Genomic DNA, 18,862 nt, shown 5'->3' on the forward strand with positions numbered 1-18,862 from the left:
CGAGAGCGATTATTTAAAGCATTTTTTAAAAAAATTATTATCATTATAATTTATCAATTTTTTTCATCGCCACATTGATTTTTATCTTATGGTTTCTTCAGCTCAATATAAGAGAAAACGGGAGAAGAAATTTGACTTCATTCAATATTTACAAGAATAATATGGTGGAATTACGTGAAACAAATATTTGTTTGTTTTTATTAAAAATACATTTTTAAAAATGGTATATGCATGATTTTATTAGTCATTTTGCTTCGTTTGCCATTAGACTTATATTCTAGATAAAATCTTATTGCTCGAAGGTGAAATAGCTAAAAATAGAGCGCCCGAAAAAAGTTAAATGCCCAAATTTTTTTTCTGATTCATGAAGTTCCCGTCACTTGATCACATGAAAAAGCCCGAAAAATGTGGAGGATCCTTTTTTTGTGTATTGATGTATTTAAACAGATAAAATTAATTATGTATTTATATTAATTGTGCTATGACGCTTAAAAATTAAATACACTTTTACAGTTTTATTCAATATATTTGACTCTGTACCTTTTTCAAGCGGAATAGTTTCTCCCTCTAACAGTCTTTGAGTTTGTCAAGCGTGTGCTGTCAAGTTTAGTGGTCTTTGACAGTAAACATAATTTTATATTATGCAAATTATATACAATACAATAAGATATACCTTAGCTAAGGCAATATGAAATATTTTCCTCATATTATAGCTTTTGAAATAATGCTCTATAGCTGCCCGCTTGATTAATTCTGAGTAATTAGAGATTACAATAAGTAATAAATTATAACATTTTTTACAGGAAATGCGATGAAATAGAATTGTACTATGTGATTGAATAATAATAAAATAATACGTATATTCGACACCAATAATTTCAAATTACTTGGGCCCCATGTCAGCTGTGTTATTGGGACTCCGTGAGCTCATAGTCCACGGAACAAATCTGAACTCTAGCAGATTTTAAGAACTAGAAATTAAAATCAAACCTGATTGTTAGATTTGTTATGTAATTTGCTAATAATCTTAAGGAGAGAAAAATAACGGCCAACACACAACTATAAGTAGCAATTATAATTTTTTTTATTACTCGTACAAGCCAGAGAAGTTAAATTCATTGCTGTAATATCAATATCTGCTCGATATCGGTAAAATTGTATTTTTTCCTAATCACATAACTATCTATAAACAAATTGAATATTAGACACAAGCTTTTTGGTTGTTCTAAAATTTCAGCAGCCTTGAAGTTAAAAGAAACAACATACGCTTTAAGCTTGAGTGTCATAGCTGAAAATAATCAGTATGGATATTTTGAAATAAAATAAAAGGAATGTAAGGGTCGCGTGAGCATTTATTGAATATTCATATATTTGCAAGTAATTTCTTTAAAGTGGTAAAATAGAAAACATAACTTTGTGGAACATGTTTTTATGGAAATCCAAACTTCAACTTGATGAAACGCAATGTTGGTAAAACTAACAGCAAATTAACCTTGTTACCATAGCTTGCTAGCCACCAACCGGCTTTTTCAATTTTGGAAAAGCAAACAGATTAGATTGTTTTACCAGTTCACAAGTTGAAAGTCTGAGTGAAGTCATACTCGATGGTTGGAATCACGGCTTGGACGAACTTCAGGAAGATAATCAGGTACATGTGCACTCCGAGATTACCACCTCCCTCTTCCACAGTCTGGATGATTTTGACCATCACCTCAGCGTGTCTGGTTTGAAATTAATTTAAGACAAACTCCAGCTTGCTAATCGCTTATTCTCACCTGCAAGGGTGCACTGAGGCCATCAAAGGGCCAGGTAAATGCGGGTGGCTCTCCATGGTGACCGTCTTCCTAGCGTGGTCCTGGCTCACGTCTTCGTAAACCTGTTCGACGGTCAATGGCTTGCGGTTCTGAAAAAATTAATTGAAATAATTTAAAAACTCGTTCTCTTGAGAAAGGATTAATTATCTCAGACAAACGCGCCAATTAGCTAATTTTTGGACACGTGGTCAGCCACCAGCTTTGACTTCTAAACATTAAGGGCTCTTGGGAAAGATGATTTGAGAGCAGAAATTGAATTTTTTTTCTAGTAGAACAACTTGACAGAATTTTTTCACATCTAGAATCTCAAATTTTGGATATTTGTCAGAAATTTTTTTTCATGCGCCAGAAAATGGAAGAAATTGACTTTAATAATGAGGAAATTCCACCCTGGCCCTTGACACATCTGCCACCTCAAAATGACGCAGTTTAACTCCCTAGACACAATTATATTAAATACCTCATCGTAGCCACACATCCAGAGCCTCGGGGTTTGGTAATATTTGTCGTAAGTGATGTGCAAGTCGTAGGTTCTTGTCTGTAGGATTTCTCCGCTACTGGCCACCGCGACACTCTCCATCTTCTTAGTGACCTGCGCCACAGCCACGTCCTCGCAGTCCAGCAAACCATTTTCCTCGAAACTTTCCATGTCCGCAGCCTCACCGTCGTCGTCACTCTCATCATCTCTCTCCACCTGACACAAAGTGATAAATTATTTCCATCATCATTAAAAATAGAAAAAAACTTGTTTACCTCCTTCACAGTCTCAGTCGTCATTTCTGTGACCTTGTCGTCGTCTCTTTCCTTATTTACGTAGTAATGATGTGTGTCCACCCAGCCTTCTTCACCATCATTATCCTCCAAAATCTTTTCTAGCGGATCCAAAGTGTCCAGCTGTGGTTGATAAATATAGAGTAAACGTTGCTTTAAAACAGTGATAAAATAATCTCACTTGTTTGCATCTTCGTGTGCACGAAACATTTCTTGTGAGGAGGAATTGCTTGTCTTTGGGCAGGTAGCTTTTGAGCATGCCCTCGTCCCCTGAGGCCCATTGCCAGGTTGGACAGTGATGCACCAAGTGATCTCCCGCGGCGACGAACTCCTCTGGGGTGAGCACGCCAGTCTCTTTGAACTTGGACTCCTACGCGATAATGGAAATTAGAAGCAGTGATTCTAAAATAGCTTGATCACTAAATTATACCTTCAGCACGGGTGTGAAAAACTCAGCAACTCCAAGGGCAGAGCCTTTAACGGTATTTATTAGGCTTTCCATGTTGCCAGCAAATGGAATGAGATCTGGAAATCCATGACAAAAATATTACAATCCCAAACATCTTACTATCTATTTTTATCGTGGTTACATGAGCGATTGAAAATATTCGAAAGCAAGATGTGAATTGTTGTTAATATTAGGAAATATAATAACAAAACAAATAACAATGGAAGTTTTTATTCGCTTCAGCACTATGAAAAGGGCAATTATTGAGAAAAATTCAAAAATATTATCATGAAATGAACGTCAACAAAAACAAATCCTTCACTTTGCATACAAGATAGTGCTGCGTCCTGTGCGAAATGTACGTTCTATTTAATTAATTATCACGAGTTAATGTAATTTCAAAACTTGTTACCAACTTTTGTTTTCCCAGCTGGCCTCAGACTGCGAATGACGACGAAACACCAGATGTAACCAGTAGCTTATCAGTCAAATTTAATACCGGTATAAGAGTGAAAATAATTTTAAGGTACGTGTTTTCTTGATTTTATTCGAAAAAATGTGATGTTCGAATTTTTACTTTTACAATTTAGGACGGATCAGGGATAGCAAATATACCTCAAAATTAAATTAAATCATAAAAATATGAACTGTTGACACTATTGCTACCGGTTAATTTCCAACCGTGCATAAATTACCGATATTTTTCTGTCACTTAAATCGAATGAGAAATTCCCCGACCCCCATCAAAACGACAAAACTTGGCACTGACGAGAAAGTAAGAGAACTCGTGTCTGCGCGAGTAATAATCGTGTAAAGGTTAACCCGTCCACTTCCTCACGTCCGAAACAGTCCAGAGTTGCGCGACAACAGCAGTTGTCGCCGCAGAACTATGGAGGATTCGCTGGAAGACGAAATTCTGTACCAGACTTACATTTCGCACATGAACAAGTTCACGTTCATCCTGCCGTTCATACCCCAGAGATTGCCAACTCTGAACTACGCGCTACGGATATTGCGATTGTATCTGCTCAAGCCCGAAGTGTTCTTCGTGACGCTCATCTCGATCGTCCTGCTCGTCTATTTACAAACAGCCAACAACCTCTGGGGCAGGCCGGTGATCGCGCGCCTGCAGAACGGACTCAGCAGGTCCACCTTTTCGTGTCCTCAGTTACTCAGCAAGACGATCAAGAGCTCAAATGACTCGTCGTGGTGCACAGTTGGTCAGAAAGCGGCCGTGTTCGCTATCCAAGGACGTAGACCGCACATGGAGGACCGATTCGTCCTTGCGGAGGATTTCGGAGACTCGGGAATTTCGCTTTTCGCCGTTTTTGATGGGCACGGCGGAGAGGTATGTGCATTAAAGTTGATGATAATATCTGGATTGAAATTTAATTCGGTTAATGTCACAGCTGGCTGCCAATTTTGCGTCCGACAAGCTATCAAACAGCGTCCAGACTAAAATTTTAGAGGCCAAAATCTACAGCAAAAGCGGAAAGAAAGTCGAGAAAGAGCCCGAGGGAAGCAGCGATTCTCCTAAAGAAACTGTAGAGGAAAAGAAACCGAAGGGTATGAATATAAAATTTATGTTCAAACATAGTTCAAGCTTGAGTGTATTTTATCGTAGAAAAAGTCGCTGAATCTCCAGTAAGCAAGCCGAAAGAAAAGACTGTGAAGGACGACATGCTGTTTGGAAGTGATAAACAGAAAGTAAACTCTATTTTGCTACAAGAAATTGTGAACAAAAGGAGGGGCAACCCGAGCCCGCCGAAAGCCGCAGTGAGGAAGCCTGGCGTGGCCGCGGATTACGTCTCCAAGGGCCAGATCAATTATGATCGCCTCTTGACAGACGAAATCCTCTTGGCCGACGAGCAGCTGGTGGCCAAAGCCAAGAGCCTCTTCGACATAGCAGGTGCTTGTTCACGAATTGCACTCGCGGCGTGATCGATTCATTGATTCAATTCCATTCAACAGGTTCGACCGCTTTGATGGCTGTGCTCGAGGGCTCAAGATTAATCGTAGCTAATGTTGGAGATTCACGCGGCGTCATGTGTGACCACAAAGGCAACGCCATCCCCCTGTCCTTTGATCACAAGCCGCAGCAAGTGAGTGTAGAATGTCATAGAATAATTTAGGCCGCTCTCTTAATTACACATGGACGCGTGCCAGACGGGGCGGCAGCTAGAAACGAGGTTTCATTGAGCAATAATGCATTGTTTCAGAGTAAAGAGCGACAGCGCATCATGCAGGCCGGTGGCCTAGTCACTTTCAATGGCGTGTGGCGCGTGGCAGGCATTCTCGCCACCTCGAGGGCGCTTGGTGACTACCCTCTGAAGGACAGAAACCTGGTCGTGGCCGAGCCAGACATTTTGACCTTTGATCTGTCAGATCACCGTCCGCAATTCATAATCCTCGCCTCTGACGGGCTGTGGGACACGTTCACCAACGAAGAAGCTGTTACCTTCATAAAGGAACGAATTACCGAGCCATTTTACGGTGCTAAGAGTATAACCCTGCAAGCTTTCCACAGGGGCTCCCTGGATAATATCACTGTTCTTGTTGTTTGCTTCAAAGATTACCAGTGGTCAAAGAAATAGTTATTTTACAAGGCGTCAGGAAAGTGTGCAATTGTTGTCGGCTGGGCTTGACAACTTCAAGTCCAATGTTTGTTGTTGCTGGGCTCCGATGTTTGATCAGCAGGAATACCTGGCTATTTATCAGTGGGAGCTTAATCAAAAGAAAATTTACGACTTGTTACTGCGGTCAGAGTTCTATTTGAATTGGAGTTGCAAGCAAAACGATGATTGTTCATACTCTTAGCACGAAACATTATTTGTAATTGTGACTCACTTGGTAGGAAGCTACAATTATAATTGGAAAGTTCCTATATACATTTTAACAAATCACTGCTACTTACTGAGTTATATTGATTTGAGGTGACGCTAAAGCTGGCTTTAAACGGTTTAAATTAGTTGAAGTGCGCTTTTTGGAGATAAAAATAGCGTTGTTATTTCTGGTCCAATATAATCCAAATAAAACAATTTTTGCCATTGACATAAGTTTAAATAACTCTTTAATTGAACTTATGACTTGCTCACATGCAATTTGTGGTCGTAAAAGGTGCACATGGCGATCTTATTCTCCTCCGAAATTGCGACTCCATACGCCAAACACCTCTCATCGCTCCTAAAATCTCCAACTTCTTTGAATCCCTCCGTGTTTAACTCAATAAATTTGAACCCTTTAAACATGCAGGCGGCCGCGATTTTTGGATTGGCACTGTTCTCCGACTGAATTCGCCACACACCCCCGCCCAATCCCAATTCGTGGACAGGCGCCTTCAATTTCCTGCTGTCCCACAGACAAATCAACTCGTCGTAGCTGCCAGTCACAAAATTGTCAGGGCGGTGCCGATTCGTCATGAAATGAGTGACCCCCGCGGTATGGTAGCGGCCCTTACTAATCAGCTGCTGGCTCCTCAAGTCGGTCACTGTCAGCAGACAATCATCCCCGCCGGTGTAGAGAATATTTTTGTCGTTAACGTCAAAAACCGCGGCCCAAGCTTCCAGCGAGTGGTTTTTAAATGTTTGGATGCAACTCAGAGTGCTGTTGTTGATTTCAAACAAGGAAACGGATCCATCAGAGAAACTGACTGCCAAATTTGATTCGCGCCAGTCGACGTAAAGCGCCATGGAGTCGGCAAGCTTGGTGCTGGAAACCATGCGCAATAAGTTAAAGGCCTCGTCAAGCCGAAGGAGAACAACATGTCCATTTGAATCGGCCGCCGCAACCATTATTGGCGACAGGTTGGGCGGGCTCCATTTGAAGTCGAAGATGCCTTGCATGTTGACAACGACCTGCAGCAGGCGGAGTTCGCGGTCGGTTGAGAAAAGGAGAAGCGATCCCGTCCTCCGCCCCTCAATCAATTGATATGTTGAGCACAGAAGCAGGCTCTGCAGACCAGGATGGGGGCACCAGGCGACGCAGTCTGCATTTAGGACAGTGTCCACTGTGTGCAGATCGTCTAGCGACATCTGAAACATATTGATTGTGCTTTTTGAGTCGTATAATTTTTAATTTTGAGGTCTGCACGGTTTTACAATAATAAGAGTCACTATTTTCTCACTAGAATTTTTAAATTTTTATTTCCCAATTTTATAAATCTTGACGAGAACAGGCAATATGTTTTCCAATGTTTAAATTGTATATTTTTATAAATTTTTCTAGTTCACATGATCGCAAAAAAATCCGGGAAAGGAATAGGTTTGTGTCTCCTATTTCTTATGATATTGCGCAGCTATAAGCTGTCCAAAATGTTCAACACTTAGAAGTGTGATTTCATCAGCTCCCAGAAAAAGGGCTAATATGACTAAAATGCTAAATGCTCCCATGTTGTACACACAATGATTTGAAGGGCTTGGTGGGTTAAAGGGAGAAGATGAATCATCTCTAAACGGTATATCATCAAAATCTTCTGGAAGCTGATAAAGACACTAGTATCCTTCCTTTAAGACAAGTTGTCGAAATTTCGTATGTTGCAACAGTTCAATGAGTTGAAAAAACTCTATGAAACCAGTTTCTTTCCCGGGCTGAGATTTGGTCTTATCAAATCCTGTAATTCAGCAATCTAGCGATTTTTTTAAAACTTAACTTTTGAAGTTAATCCATATTTTTAACATTTTATTTTCCAATTTGCATGGAAAAATTACATTTTCCGCTACACTTCTCGCCGGTTCCTATATGGGAGTAAAATAAATGAATTACAGAACAGAAACTTCCCTATTTGGCAGAATGTGTAACTTTTCCATAATTAGCGTAAATGACAAGAAATATTTTTCAACGTAGAAAGTTTCTTAAATATGAATTCTATGCCACGACATAAAGCAATTCTGCAGTCATAAAAAATTAAAACTCTTGAAAAATGAAAAATCCTCTAGGCCAGTAATTTCAGTGGAGAATAAATTTCCACAGAGATTTAACTATTTACAGTAAATAATGATCTAAGTAAAACCACACGACAAAAAGTTTGGAATGCTCAAAAGTAGGCACGTGACTACATTTCCTCGAGTTGCTTCAGAGCAAGCTCCTTTTCCCTTTCTGCGTCCAACTTTGGCCTCAGCTGAAGGTTAGTGTTCAGCGTCAACTTGAGGGTGTTTGGATTCAGTTTGAGGGGGTACGTGCGGTTCATGCTGCTGGACAGCCTCGAGACCATCCGCAGTGAAAAAAGATAGCTCCCCGCGGCGCCGAAGAACTGGGTGACGTCGTTCCCGACGATGGGCCGCCGCAGGTGAGATCTGGCAAGTAGTTCTCTGTTCAGTTCCGAGTGGGACAGGATGGGCGAGGTAAGGTTCCTGTTGGGAACCTTCACGCAGTACCGCGGCTTCTGAAGGGACCTGCAATTGCATCCAAATAAATATATCTGGTTTGAATTGAGAGGGCTCGCTCATTGTACCGGTTGGATCCTTCAGTCTGGTCTGCGAGAGGATCACTCAAGTCTCTGCCGAGCATGTGTGGAGGCACATATGGCGGCACGGAAGCGCCCGGCTCCTGTTTAATGACGATTTTCGACTTTCTCCTCGACGAAGAGGAGGCGACTGTGCTGGTGTTTGGCGCCTCTGCTTCTTCCACGGGTTCCAATTTCAATTTCAGCTTTGGTAACTTCAGCATCGTTTTAATCACATCCGTTTTCTTCTCCATGAGTTTCTTGTCTTTTGCATTTTGAGAGGCTGCTTTGCGTGTTATTGGTGCAACAACCGGCGGTTCCTCCTTATCTTTCTTTGGTGACAGCTTTCGCGGACTTTTCCGAACCATACCTAAAAAGTGAGCAAAAGATGAATAGTGCTGACTGGCCACCTCCCGTCGAGTCCTACCCTGGTTCATTTTTTCAAGTCTAAGACTGTTCAACGAAACTATGTATAGGTTTGTGCACGAAATAAATTCACTTGTATAATGCGATGTTTTTAACTGATTAAACATTTGATATCCAAAATAGAACTTGGTCACGAAATATTATGTCATGCCACTTTCAATGGTTGTGTCCTATTTTATGTATACATCAGCGGGGTCCAGATTCGTGCGACGCGCAGATATGGCGTCCGGTGGAGTATGGTGCGTAATTTCGGTCACGTGAAAATGCGCGAAAAGAACCAAGTTTTGGTCAATATTGTGACATAATTTTTTGCATTACTAATTGTATCTTTTGGATCGTAAAAACAAACTCTTGACACTCGTACGGCAATCCAAAGAGAGCTTTTTGCTCCCCACATTCAGACGTCATCTTGGATCTGCGCAGTGAGAACCAATTTTATCGCACATCTGGCCCCCGCTGGTATACATGTTATTAAATGAGATATAGGCATAAATGAGTATGGAGATTTATTCTATTTAATTTCCTGAACGAAACTGTAACTACCAAAGTGTTTAATCCGTTTTATTTTTATTTAGATAGTAGTTCCATGTTGGGTAGATATAATTGACACCAGACACCTGTTGCAAACACTGAAGGCATTTTGGTAGAAGTCCATTTTTGTGGTTTTTTTAGTTCACAAAAAATATTTGTATAAATTTAAGATCTGCCAATAAATAAAAATAAAATAATTAAAAATCAAACTGAAAGGACCTCAGAGTTTACACACCGAAAATGACAAATATGTAGTAATACAAAAACAGTTAGGTGGTAAAATACCTCTCGTGAATGAGGGTGTGTGTATGTGTTCCAAGCGAAGCGGAGAGGTCAATCGTGGAACTTGAAGAAAATCGAGGCAGTGCGTGGTTTTCCGGTTGAAAAAACCAAAAGCAGGAATTTTGCGGTATCCTGCGCTTAAGGGTTGAATCGGCGAATGGAACAAAACGAAGTCTGGGGACACCAAAAATGATGGGTTGGAATATAAACAAATACTCGCAAACACCAGCCACTAGCACCAGTAAGATGCACCAGTGGTCGGTGTTGTTGTGTGGCGGTGACTTGAAAAAAGTAAGACTGGTGTTTCTTCATGGAAAATAAATTAACTGAAGACGAAAATTCACATTTTGTTTATAAAAAATCACTTATAAGTCAAAAACCTCCTTTTACATACATAATTAGGCAAATATTATTCAAATTTTGAATATTTTTCCGTTTCCCCATACTATAAACCGGTAAGTTTGAGTTCATCATGGAGCTCTCCAGAGGAGCTCTTTGTTAGTGGTGACGAGCGGAAGGATTTGCTGCGTGCGCACCCGCAAACACCAGCTAGTTGTTATCGTGGCGGATGTTACGTATATCTGGCTGCCAAGTGTGATTCTGTAGTGCGTACGAATGGTCAACAGCCTCAGTCGACCACTCGGCGTCCGAAGCGTTTGTTTTGTTTTCGGCTGACGATGCGCTGAGTGCCGAGAAACGCAGCGGCCGAAACCGAGAGAGACCCCGCTTTCGTGCCAGAGGGAATGGAGGCCGCTGGCTTGCTTTGCTGAGTGAGCCCGCTGCACTCGAATACAAAGACAGACACACACATACACACACACACACACACGAACTTATTCTCGAGGCGCAGTGTGGTGTGCACGGCCCACCTGGTTCGTGAGTGCGGTTCGTCGCGAGTGCCTGCCGTCGCGGCCGTATGTCCGCCACCGAATGAGGTGACTTGGGCCTGACTAGGACTGTTCCGCATCCACATCAGCAGCACGATGGCGTTCAGCGAGGTACACAATGCCCTGCCTGTACCTGACCCCTCCGCGACCTGAGCCCGCATGCACGCGGCTCCTTTTGCCGCAGCCCTCGACCTTTTTGCATGACCCAGATCGGTGCATCTCGTTCGACCCGACTGCAGCAACTCTCAATGTCACTGTGCCACACGGTGGAATATTGATTCGCAATATCTTTTTGTTCCTTTGCCAGCAGGGCTGCATTATTCGTCGGTCGAAATCCAGCTCATATTGTGTCAGATCGATTCCGGCCGGAGAACGGTTTCCTTTTCTTTTACGTACTTTGTCAGGTGCACGGTACAGGACGAAACACTTGACCTTTTGCGTATGAATAACACGACAGGTCCTTGAGCGGCGAGCGCTCAGCAAGAGACGAGCCAGCCCTGATTGCATTTTACGAAACGCGCGGGCTCTTATCTCCCCCTACTGACGACATCAACATAGGTTGCATTCATGAAAAGGGAATTTTATTATAGACGGAAATAGTGCGCGTTGCTTTGGACCTTTGTCAAACTTGCATCCGAGCCAAAAGTTTGACGCCTCTTTTCGGACTCGCAACATCGCAAATTACGTTCTGGATCGAGCCCGTCACCTCACGCAGCTCAAGCTGCTGCTCGAAAATTTGCTTTCGATGATTTTCACAAGCACAAGACGCAGACGAATTCGCAGCCGCGCAAACCCGAATGTTCTTGTAAGTCTTCCGTTTACATCCCATACGTGTACGCATCACCAGATCCGCGCGGGTTGAAACACAAACGGACGAATCCGTACTTGGTAAAAAGCACCCCTGCATGCGAACCGATCGAAGCCAATCTAATTATGCTCCGCTAAGCGATAATTATGAGACGACACTCTAATCACTCACTTTCCATAGTAAAGTGCTGACATGGTCGTTAATCTTTCCAAGCATTTGCCTGAAGCTTAACCTGTTTTGTGACGCAGAATTGATAGTTAGACTGCGATGAAAACTGATAACAAGGTTTCAGTTACGGCCGATGAGCTGTTGTTTTAATGTTAATTACCGATACCCTATTTAAGTCGTTTAACTTTAAATTTGTTATCAAGCGAAAGACACTGTCAAGAAATTAGGAAAAACTTCCGTCGTACAAAAAACTTTGAAAACCTCATAACTTGCTGACTTATTTCGAAACGATTAAAAAATTTGAAGGAAAAAACAGGGAAACAAAGCGGTAATTTTTCTTCATAGGAATTGAAGAACATGTTGATAATAGAGGTCTGGCTTAGGTTTTTTCTACCGAAATTAATTATCATCCTAATGATTATGATTAAACATGGCAATTTTTTAATGCGTTTTGTTTGTAAATGAATTATGCAATCCGTTTAGTGACATCAGACAAAATTAATTAAAACCGTGTAGCTCTTTAAAACGGTTCAATTTGTCAATCAACGAATATTGCCGTTGTATCCATTACAAGCCATGAAACAAAATTATTACAAATATTTAATTTAAAACATAAATTAGAGTAACATTTATTGTGATTTCATTCCTTTTAGGATGTTGTAAGTACATAGGAAACGAAAAATTTAATTTCCTACTAAAAGAAACCGCAGCTTTTTTCCTGTTTTGTACAGAATAACAAGGCTGTGCAATGTTGAAAATCGAAGAACCAAACTGGAAGAGAGATTTCATGAGCGCGGCCGCGTGCAGCTCTATTTTATCCGTTTGACTGACAAACTGGTTTTTGATGAATATCCGCGGACAAAGAGAGTCGCGAAGAAAGCAGCGGAAAAATCATAATATCGTGCGTGGTTTACAGAGCGATGAGATGAAATCCAACACTGCGTGCGCTTAGCAAGGCAAATAATCGTGATTCCAGTCTCTATGCCGAGTTTTCTGTTCTACGCGTCCACGGCCTACGGCAAAGTTAAAAAAAAACGGCGATGCATAGTTTGAAGCTAGATTTTCTTCCCCTCTGCTCACATTGCGTGATGATTACTATGTAAAATATATAGTTCATATGTGTGGCTTGAGACAAAGTTAGTTTAAAAATGATCTTTTGCTCGTTTCGTCAGTTTAATATTCTATAAATTGTAGATCTCTATATTTGGCTGATCGCGCAGGTGCTTCGCAGATCTCTGGGCCAGTTTTAGAAACACTTTTGTTCACTTTGGCCGAATCCATGGTTCGGAATGTGAACTATTGTTGATTGTTGAGTTAAATTTAGGGGAGGTATTCTATTGCACACCTGGCATTTATATTTTTCTCGCTGATGCGTACACGAAATACCTAACAATAAATATCTAGAAACCAGCGAAGGTTAGAGAAAAAATATTCACCCAGGAAAATAATTATGGAAAGGAAAACTACAAAAATATTGGCTCTACTTTGCACAGAATAAATTTGGTTCAATCGCAACTGCTCATTCCCCATATAATTCCTCACTGACAAGTGAGTCGAGCTTCTTTCTCCCAATATCTAGTTATCACGCAAAACTTAACGTACATGACAGGCTAAAATAATCATGATCTAGACGTCTCAAAATAATATGCACAATAGATTTTTGTTTGATAAAAATTTGACTGAATGTCTGGTTCATGATAAGGTTGATAAAATTAGCAATTGCGAATGTGCAACTTTATATGAATCAGCAAGGGAAATCATCAAAAATGATAAAAGTATAAATTTTGCCGAGTTTATATAATTTAAAATTCATTCTCTCAAATATTTCATCGCATTTTGCTACTAAATTATATTTTGTTACTCAAGAGAAACATCATGCTGAATTTTCTTGCTAATTTTTTCGTTTGAATAAAAAACAGAATTTTCGGAATTTTCTCTTTCGAATAGATTTAAAAAGACAAATTATTCCCTCACTCATTTTTATTTTGATCGTGTTCAGCACTCATTGCAGTCAATCATTTTCTACGTACGATGATTCAGAAATTCCCTGCTGCGTTGAATTTTTAATTCATTGATGAATCACTTCTTATGAGGACTGCGAGCCAACACAGTGTGTGGTTCTTCCAATTTCACTCAAAGCCGGCTGTCCTTAAATGAATTCAGCGCAAAGTGGAGCCATTTTCTTATCTCGGTCAACTCGGTCAATTCAATAGCAATCGAGAACAAAGCGAAGACAAAGACAAAACATTAATTCAAATTGGAAAGTGAGCGGGCGGCATGCATTGCATTGGCCGATTTTGCGTCAGCAGCGATTACAGAACTGTCTGTCTCTCCGCGGCCTGATCGGAAGATATGCCCCAGCGTTTGCATTTACAGCCACTGCTACTGAATTGGAAATTGTTCAGCAGCGTGTGCACTGAGGTATGCGACATTGGGCGTGTGGGCATAATCAGCAGCTCTAAATGTGGGGCCCATGCTGCTGCTGCCGTCGTCGTCGCCACGATAACGCCGCATACAAAACATTCTGATAAAATGAATCACCCTCGCACCGTTCGATTCAATTATTTGTGCTCTGTTATCGCGGATTCCTTCGCGTTGTCTTTTTTATCTGGCCGAACGCGAACAGAAGATGCCCGGAGCAAAGTAGAAAAATTCATACAAGATATTTTATATATTTATTCCGCGAGCCGCTTGGCCTGCTTAATATTTCACCCTTCAAGTAGCACCAGACCAGATTGTATCGCGACGGCGGAAATTTATACGCGCGGCCGCAATGAAAGAGCAACGTATGTTTCAAGTTGCATTGCAGTATCTGGGCCTGCGATAGAGTTTTAGACCGAAGAATGTATATCGTTTCATGCGGTGTAAATCTAGCAGTTCCGTTTTTTCCTTTAAACAATGTTTTATCTCAGCGTGCGCTAAATTAAGCAAAATGAACATTTACCGACAATGTGGTTTCTGTAACAACGGCTTTGTTTTCCTCTAACACTAGTACAAAGTACATTCAGTATGTACATATTATTTACTTAAAATTCGATGGAAAATAAAATAGGGTATCAGAGCTCAGAATAGGATGGATCGTAGAGGAACAATGAAGTTGTCACGAAACTCCAATGTAAGTCTTGTAAATTTCCAATCCTTTTCATCGCTCTAATTAGGTTTAGGGTGGTCATTGTGTCCATCTTAAGTTATAAACAGCAATTAAAGTTAAAATCAAAAGGCCAATCTAGTCTGAAGTTTGCTCAACTCTGGTGAACATCAGTAAGGCCTCTGCAAATCCTAAACTGAAAAATGTTGTGATTGCAGATCACCGACAGAGATCACCCATTGCAGTTAGAAAGTTTCTTTTTGCTTCTTTTATCGCGGTCTGAAATAATCTTGACCAACTTAATTGCCTTGTTTGGAATCGTTGCCGACAATTAAGGTCGTGCCCGAAACAATTTATTCTAAGAGCTGGCGCAACGTCTACGTCTACCTTCGTTATAGTTATGCAATGAAGCGAGGCTTACGGTTCAGCTAAAATTAATTTTAATGTATCGCGTCGTGCGACTGTAATAGCAAATTAGTGGAATTCGTGAGAACTTCTTTTTCTTCGCCCGACGCAACGGCATGTTTTATTCTCAATCTCAATGCGGCTCTTTTGCACTCATGTGTTGATTGGTGGCTGAGACAAAATTCCTAATCTGCCGCAAATGAGCCGAAATGCCAAAATAGGCGAATTGTCATTGAAGTGTAAAACAATCTCTCATTTCTTTATCACACCTTGTAATTAACGTACACAGTTTGACACGTCACGTTTTTATCTGCTTATCGTAAAATTAAGTGCGAGAAGGCTAAAGAATACTGTTTTTGTTGTTAGCCGACTTCCAGTCCAACATGAAGAGTAAAATAATTCCGTCGAGTAACGATTCTCGTGTGGTGTTGCAGAAAGTAGACCCGGAGCTGATCTTCACGAAGCAAGAGAGGATCGGCAAGGGTTCCTTCGGTGAGGTCTTCAAGGGCATGGACAAGAGGACCCAACAGGTGGTGGCGATCAAAATAATCGACTTGGAGGAAGCGGAGGATGAGATCGAGGACATCCAGCAGGAGATCATGGTGCTAAGTCAGTGCGACTCGCCGTACGTGACCAAGTACTTTGGTTCATACCTCAAGGTGAGTCTGCCAAGTCCGTCGCGTATGTTGCCTAATTTAAAAAAATATATGTTTCAAAAATTGAAAAAGTCACTTTAATTTTTTGAGGGGAAAAACAAAAATAAAGGCAGGTTGCCACACATCTTGCGCAAACAGGATTTGTGTGTTGCTGTTTTTTGGTCTGAACTGACTCAGCAACCCGCAGTTTAAAAAAGGATGGCTACTCGCTGTCGTAAAGGATAAATTTATGAAATGCTGCAGAGGAGAAATAAGCAGGGTCGATCGTTAGGGGGTGTGAACGAGCCACACTCGCCCCTTTCAAGGAAAGTCTGCCTTGGCACTTTTTTGCTGGTATATCAAACTCTCTGGAGTAGTGTAGCCTGTGTGATTTGAATCAGATACAGAGGCTGAAATTGTTGGATATAAGAGCAAGAAACTTAAAATAAAAAGCCGATAAAATAATTTGTATTTTACACATTATTAACTTCAAACCTTTTTTAGTGTTTATTTAACTTGAAAGTTAATTTTTCTTTGAGGCTTCATAACTCACTTACATGAAAATTATCACCTGGTGATATTAGTTTTCTTCATTGAAAAGTAAGTCAATGAGTTTGATAAATGTTTATAAATAATCAAAGCGGACTTTCCTTGTTAGAAAATATTCTTCAATCAGTCCGTGTAGAGATGTGTAGAGGTGGACACTGGTGGGTATTGCAATAGCCAGGTTTGCTCACAAGGCTAGGGATTAGCTTAAATTGCCCCCAATTGATTCTATTAACGATTTCACCTGATCCCTGCACAATTTTAAATTTCACTTCCTGGCTGTACAAACATATGGAAAACTTTCTCCCTCAACTAGGGGATTTTCTACATTTTTTATAACATGTTTTTCATGAAAATATTCTGTTCATGTAGGGCACCAAGCTATGGATCATAATGGAGTACTTGGGAGGAGGCTCAGCTCTGGATCTCATGAAGGCCGGTAGTTTCGAGGAGATGCACATTGCTGTGATTCTGAGAGAGGTTCTGAAAGGCTTAGATTACTTGCACAGCGAAAGGAAACTCCACAGGGACATTAAAGGTGATTCTCCACGTCTTTGAGTGTGTCCGACTAATAAATAAATATAACCTTTCTTTACCGCAGCCGCCAACGTGCTGTTGTCCGAGATGGGAGATGTCAAACTGGCCGACTTTGGTGTGGCTGGCCAGCTGACCAACACAACTAGCAAGCGGAACACTTTCGTGGGCACGCCGTTCTGGATGGCGCCGGAGGTGATCAAGCAGTCGGCCTACGATTCAAAGGCAGACATCTGGTCGCTTGGCATCACGGCCATCGAGCTGGCCAAAGGCGAGCCGCCCAACTCGGAGTTGCATCCAATGCGAGTCCTCTTCCTCATTCCAAAAAACAACCCGCCCCAGCTGACTGGCTCATACAGCAAGCACTTCAAAGACTTTGTTGAGGCCTGTCTCAACAAGGACCCAGACAATGTGAGTCGCTTGACTGGTCCTATCAGGGCCACTCAGGAGTTTGACAAGTGGCTTACTCTTTTAATTTGTGCACTTTGAACAGTGGAGAACATGATAACCAAAAGGAAAAATTTTATTTGATGGTGAAATTAAAGGGAAACATCCTTTTGGGACTAATTAAATATGGGAATAATTTTAAAATTGAGTGTCGTAGCCAGTTTTGAATTTTATTAGGCAGAAAATTCATGAATTTCCTTTTACCGTCATTTAAAGACAGGAATTCTTGGCAGCCTTCTGCACCTTATCTGGTTTTTCCTTAACGGTTTGTCTAAGAAGGTACCAATAGTTTCAGAGCCCAAATCCCCTCTTGTAAATTTTAGAATGTTAAAAATGCTCCATCAGTTTTTAATTCAATTATATCTTTCTGTTATATTGATCATGACTGTTTTTCAATCAATTTTTAAATATAAGCAAACGTTTTCCCCGATTTTCCATAAATTTCTAAAATGGTCAATTAAACCTTTCAGAGACCCACGGCCAAGGATTTGCTGCGGTTTCCGTTTATTAGAAAAGCCAAGAAAAACTCTTACTTAGTAGACCTGATAGACAGATACAAGAAGTGGAGGACGCAGCGCAGTGAGGAGAGTGAAACTGAATCGGAGAACTCCGACTCGTAAGTTTTTACACACACAATCCACAAGAAATTCTCATATAATTCGATTCATTTTCAGCGAGGAGTCAAAGGGAGGAAGTGATTTAGACGAGCCTTGGATAATGACTGTCAAGGGTGTCCCAGGACACGCAAGTAAGCGTAAGTAGTCTTGTTCAATTTTATTCTTTTGGGCGAAAATGTGATTTATTTTGCACTACTAGTTTCAGCGTCACAAGAGAACAGAAACAAGAATCAAGGGCAGCTGCAGGCACAGTTGAACAACTCTGGTAGTGTCAACAATCATCAGCAAAATGGTAGTAACAAGGAGCATAGAAATAGTGATAAACAGGTTTGTGCACTCCATGAGCTTTGTGAAAAGAGGTTTTGATTCATTTTCCAATCCAGAAACCCGTGGTGGTATCTTCAGCGCCAGCACACCATGCCCCTGCGGCTGCTGCTGAAAATATCATATCAGCGCCTGCAGCGTCGAGCAAGCAGAAGCCGAGAAATCACATAGCTGAGCCAACGAAAAATAGTAGCGAATCAAAGGCGAGGCTTTCTGCCAAGACTTCATATCTAAATGACGTTATTTGCCCAATTATAAATGAGGTAGGACCCGTCTCTTGGTGCCAAGAAATTCATTCTTCAATGTTTGTGTTTTGTTGCAGCTTCATAAAAAACAAGGCATTCCTGCAGAAGAGGTCAAGGGAGCGTTTGAATTGGCGGAGAGTACAAGCCCGGGCATTAGCGACATTTTCGTCCACGCCATTGTACAAAAGCTGTTGCCATCGATATCGGAATCGAGAATTCGAAATGCCATCGATAAAAATATTTAGGCTATGGCATCACGTTGCATTAAACAGTTTTATATAAACTAAATTATAAAAAAAAATCAGAATAATATATATCTATCATTACTTTCTTCTGCTAAGAAAGCAAGTTGTATAATTTGTGTGCAAACATTTTGTTACTCTTGTTTCAAATCATTAAAATAACTAAATTGAACTTACAGGGTTTCATTTCATGGACACAAATTG

At 40.9% G+C, this 18,862-nt stretch overlaps 5 protein-coding genes across 6 annotated transcripts; 2 read left to right on the forward strand and 3 right to left on the reverse strand.

Annotated features, from left to right (window-relative positions):
• Positions 1-1,334: 1,334 nt before the first annotated feature.
• On the reverse strand, positions 1,335-3,604 carry Atg3 (Autophagy-related protein 3). The gene is made up of 7 exons (XM_065491007.1): positions 3,450-3,604; positions 3,016-3,110; positions 2,767-2,955; positions 2,568-2,708; positions 2,275-2,508; positions 1,776-1,903; positions 1,335-1,721 (listed from the first exon to the last, which is right to left on the reverse strand). Exons 2-7 carry the CDS (start codon positions 3,085-3,087, stop codon positions 1,571-1,573), a joined length of 915 nt encoding a protein of 304 aa, XP_065347079.1. The 5' UTR covers positions 3,088-3,110; positions 3,450-3,604; the 3' UTR covers positions 1,335-1,570.
• A 150-nt stretch (positions 3,605-3,754) lies between these two features.
• On the forward strand, positions 3,755-6,099 carry LOC135944201 (protein phosphatase 1L). Its single transcript, XM_065491004.1, has 5 exons — positions 3,755-4,381; positions 4,443-4,599; positions 4,658-4,942; positions 5,005-5,135; positions 5,253-6,099. The coding sequence occupies exons 1-5, from the start codon at positions 3,923-3,925 to the stop codon at positions 5,625-5,627; spliced, it is 1,407 nt and encodes a 468-aa protein (XP_065347076.1). The 5' UTR covers positions 3,755-3,922; the 3' UTR covers positions 5,628-6,099.
• Positions 6,100-6,113: 14 nt separating this feature from the next.
• On the reverse strand, positions 6,114-11,595 carry LOC135944203 (diphthine methyltransferase). The gene is made up of 2 exons (XM_065491006.1): positions 11,444-11,595; positions 6,114-7,064 (listed from the first exon to the last, which is right to left on the reverse strand). Exons 1-2 carry the CDS (start codon positions 11,504-11,506, stop codon positions 6,114-6,116), a joined length of 1,014 nt encoding a protein of 337 aa, XP_065347078.1. The 5' UTR covers positions 11,507-11,595.
• Positions 7,148-9,931, reverse strand: LOC135944205 (uncharacterized). Its single transcript, XM_065491008.1, has 3 exons — positions 9,716-9,931; positions 8,483-8,843; positions 7,148-8,423 (listed from the first exon to the last, which is right to left on the reverse strand). The coding sequence occupies exons 2-3, from the start codon at positions 8,839-8,841 to the stop codon at positions 8,084-8,086; spliced, it is 699 nt and encodes a 232-aa protein (XP_065347080.1). The 5' UTR covers positions 8,842-8,843; positions 9,716-9,931; the 3' UTR covers positions 7,148-8,083.
• On the forward strand, positions 10,247-18,830 carry GckIII (Germinal centre kinase III). 2 transcript variants are annotated; one of them, XM_065491002.1, is made up of 9 exons: positions 10,247-10,710; positions 15,503-15,727; positions 16,622-16,787; positions 16,851-17,194; positions 17,701-17,846; positions 17,905-17,984; positions 18,047-18,174; positions 18,231-18,434; positions 18,494-18,830. In XM_065491002.1, exons 1-9 carry the CDS (start codon positions 10,696-10,698, stop codon positions 18,659-18,661), a joined length of 1,476 nt encoding a protein of 491 aa, XP_065347074.1. In that variant the 5' UTR covers positions 10,247-10,695; the 3' UTR covers positions 18,662-18,830. The 2 variants fall into 2 exon arrangements, with proteins under 2 accessions (XP_065347074.1, XP_065347073.1); XM_065491001.1 differs by lacking the exon at positions 10,247-10,710 and adding an exon at positions 11,295-11,404.
• Positions 18,831-18,862: the final 32 nt, after the last annotated feature.

Source organism: Cloeon dipterum, chromosome 4, assembly GCF_949628265.1.
Source record: "Cloeon dipterum chromosome 4, ieCloDipt1.1, whole genome shotgun sequence".
Classification (NCBI taxonomy): domain Eukaryota; kingdom Metazoa; phylum Arthropoda; class Insecta; order Ephemeroptera; family Baetidae; genus Cloeon; species Cloeon dipterum.

Bases quoted from the DNA above. Each gene is read 5' to 3' on its own strand.
- GckIII (XM_065491001.1), top strand. From the start codon at position 11,345: ATGATTTTCACAAGCACAAGACGCAGACGAATTCGCAGCCGCGCAAAC. The intron at 17,195-17,700 runs GTGAGTCGCTTG...TAAACCTTTCAG, and splicing joins TCAACAAGGACCCAGACAAT to AGACCCACGGCCAAGGATTT. The intron at 18,175-18,230 runs GTTTGTGCACTC...TTTCCAATCCAG, and splicing joins ATAGAAATAGTGATAAACAG to AAACCCGTGGTGGTATCTTC.
- Atg3 (XM_065491007.1), bottom strand. From the start codon at position 3,087: ATGGAAAGCCTAATAAATACCGTTAAAGGCTCTGCCCTTGGAGTTGCT. The intron at 2,956-3,015 runs GTATAATTTAGT...ATTATCGCGTAG, and splicing joins TTTTCACACCCGTGCTGAAG to GAGTCCAAGTTCAAAGAGAC. The intron at 2,509-2,567 runs GTAAACAAGTTT...ACTTTGTGTCAG, and splicing joins CGACTGAGACTGTGAAGGAG to GTGGAGAGAGATGATGAGAG.
- LOC135944203 (XM_065491006.1), bottom strand. From the start codon at position 11,506: ATGCAGGGGTGCTTTTTACCAAGTACGGATTCGTCCGTTTGTGTTTCA. The intron at 7,065-11,443 runs GTGATGCGTACA...AATATGTTTCAG, and splicing joins TTTCAACCCGCGCGGATCTG to ATGTCGCTAGACGATCTGCA.
- LOC135944201 (XM_065491004.1), top strand. From the start codon at position 3,923: ATGGAGGATTCGCTGGAAGACGAAATTCTGTACCAGACTTACATTTCG. The intron at 4,382-4,442 runs GTATGTGCATTA...TTAATGTCACAG, and splicing joins TTGATGGGCACGGCGGAGAG to CTGGCTGCCAATTTTGCGTC. The intron at 4,943-5,004 runs GTGCTTGTTCAC...TCCATTCAACAG, and splicing joins GAGCCTCTTCGACATAGCAG to GTTCGACCGCTTTGATGGCT.
- LOC135944205 (XM_065491008.1), bottom strand. From the start codon at position 8,841: ATGGTTCGGAAAAGTCCGCGAAAGCTGTCACCAAAGAAAGATAAGGAG. The intron at 8,424-8,482 runs GTACAATGAGCG...ATGCAATTGCAG, and splicing joins CAGACTGAAGGATCCAACCG to GTCCCTTCAGAAGCCGCGGT.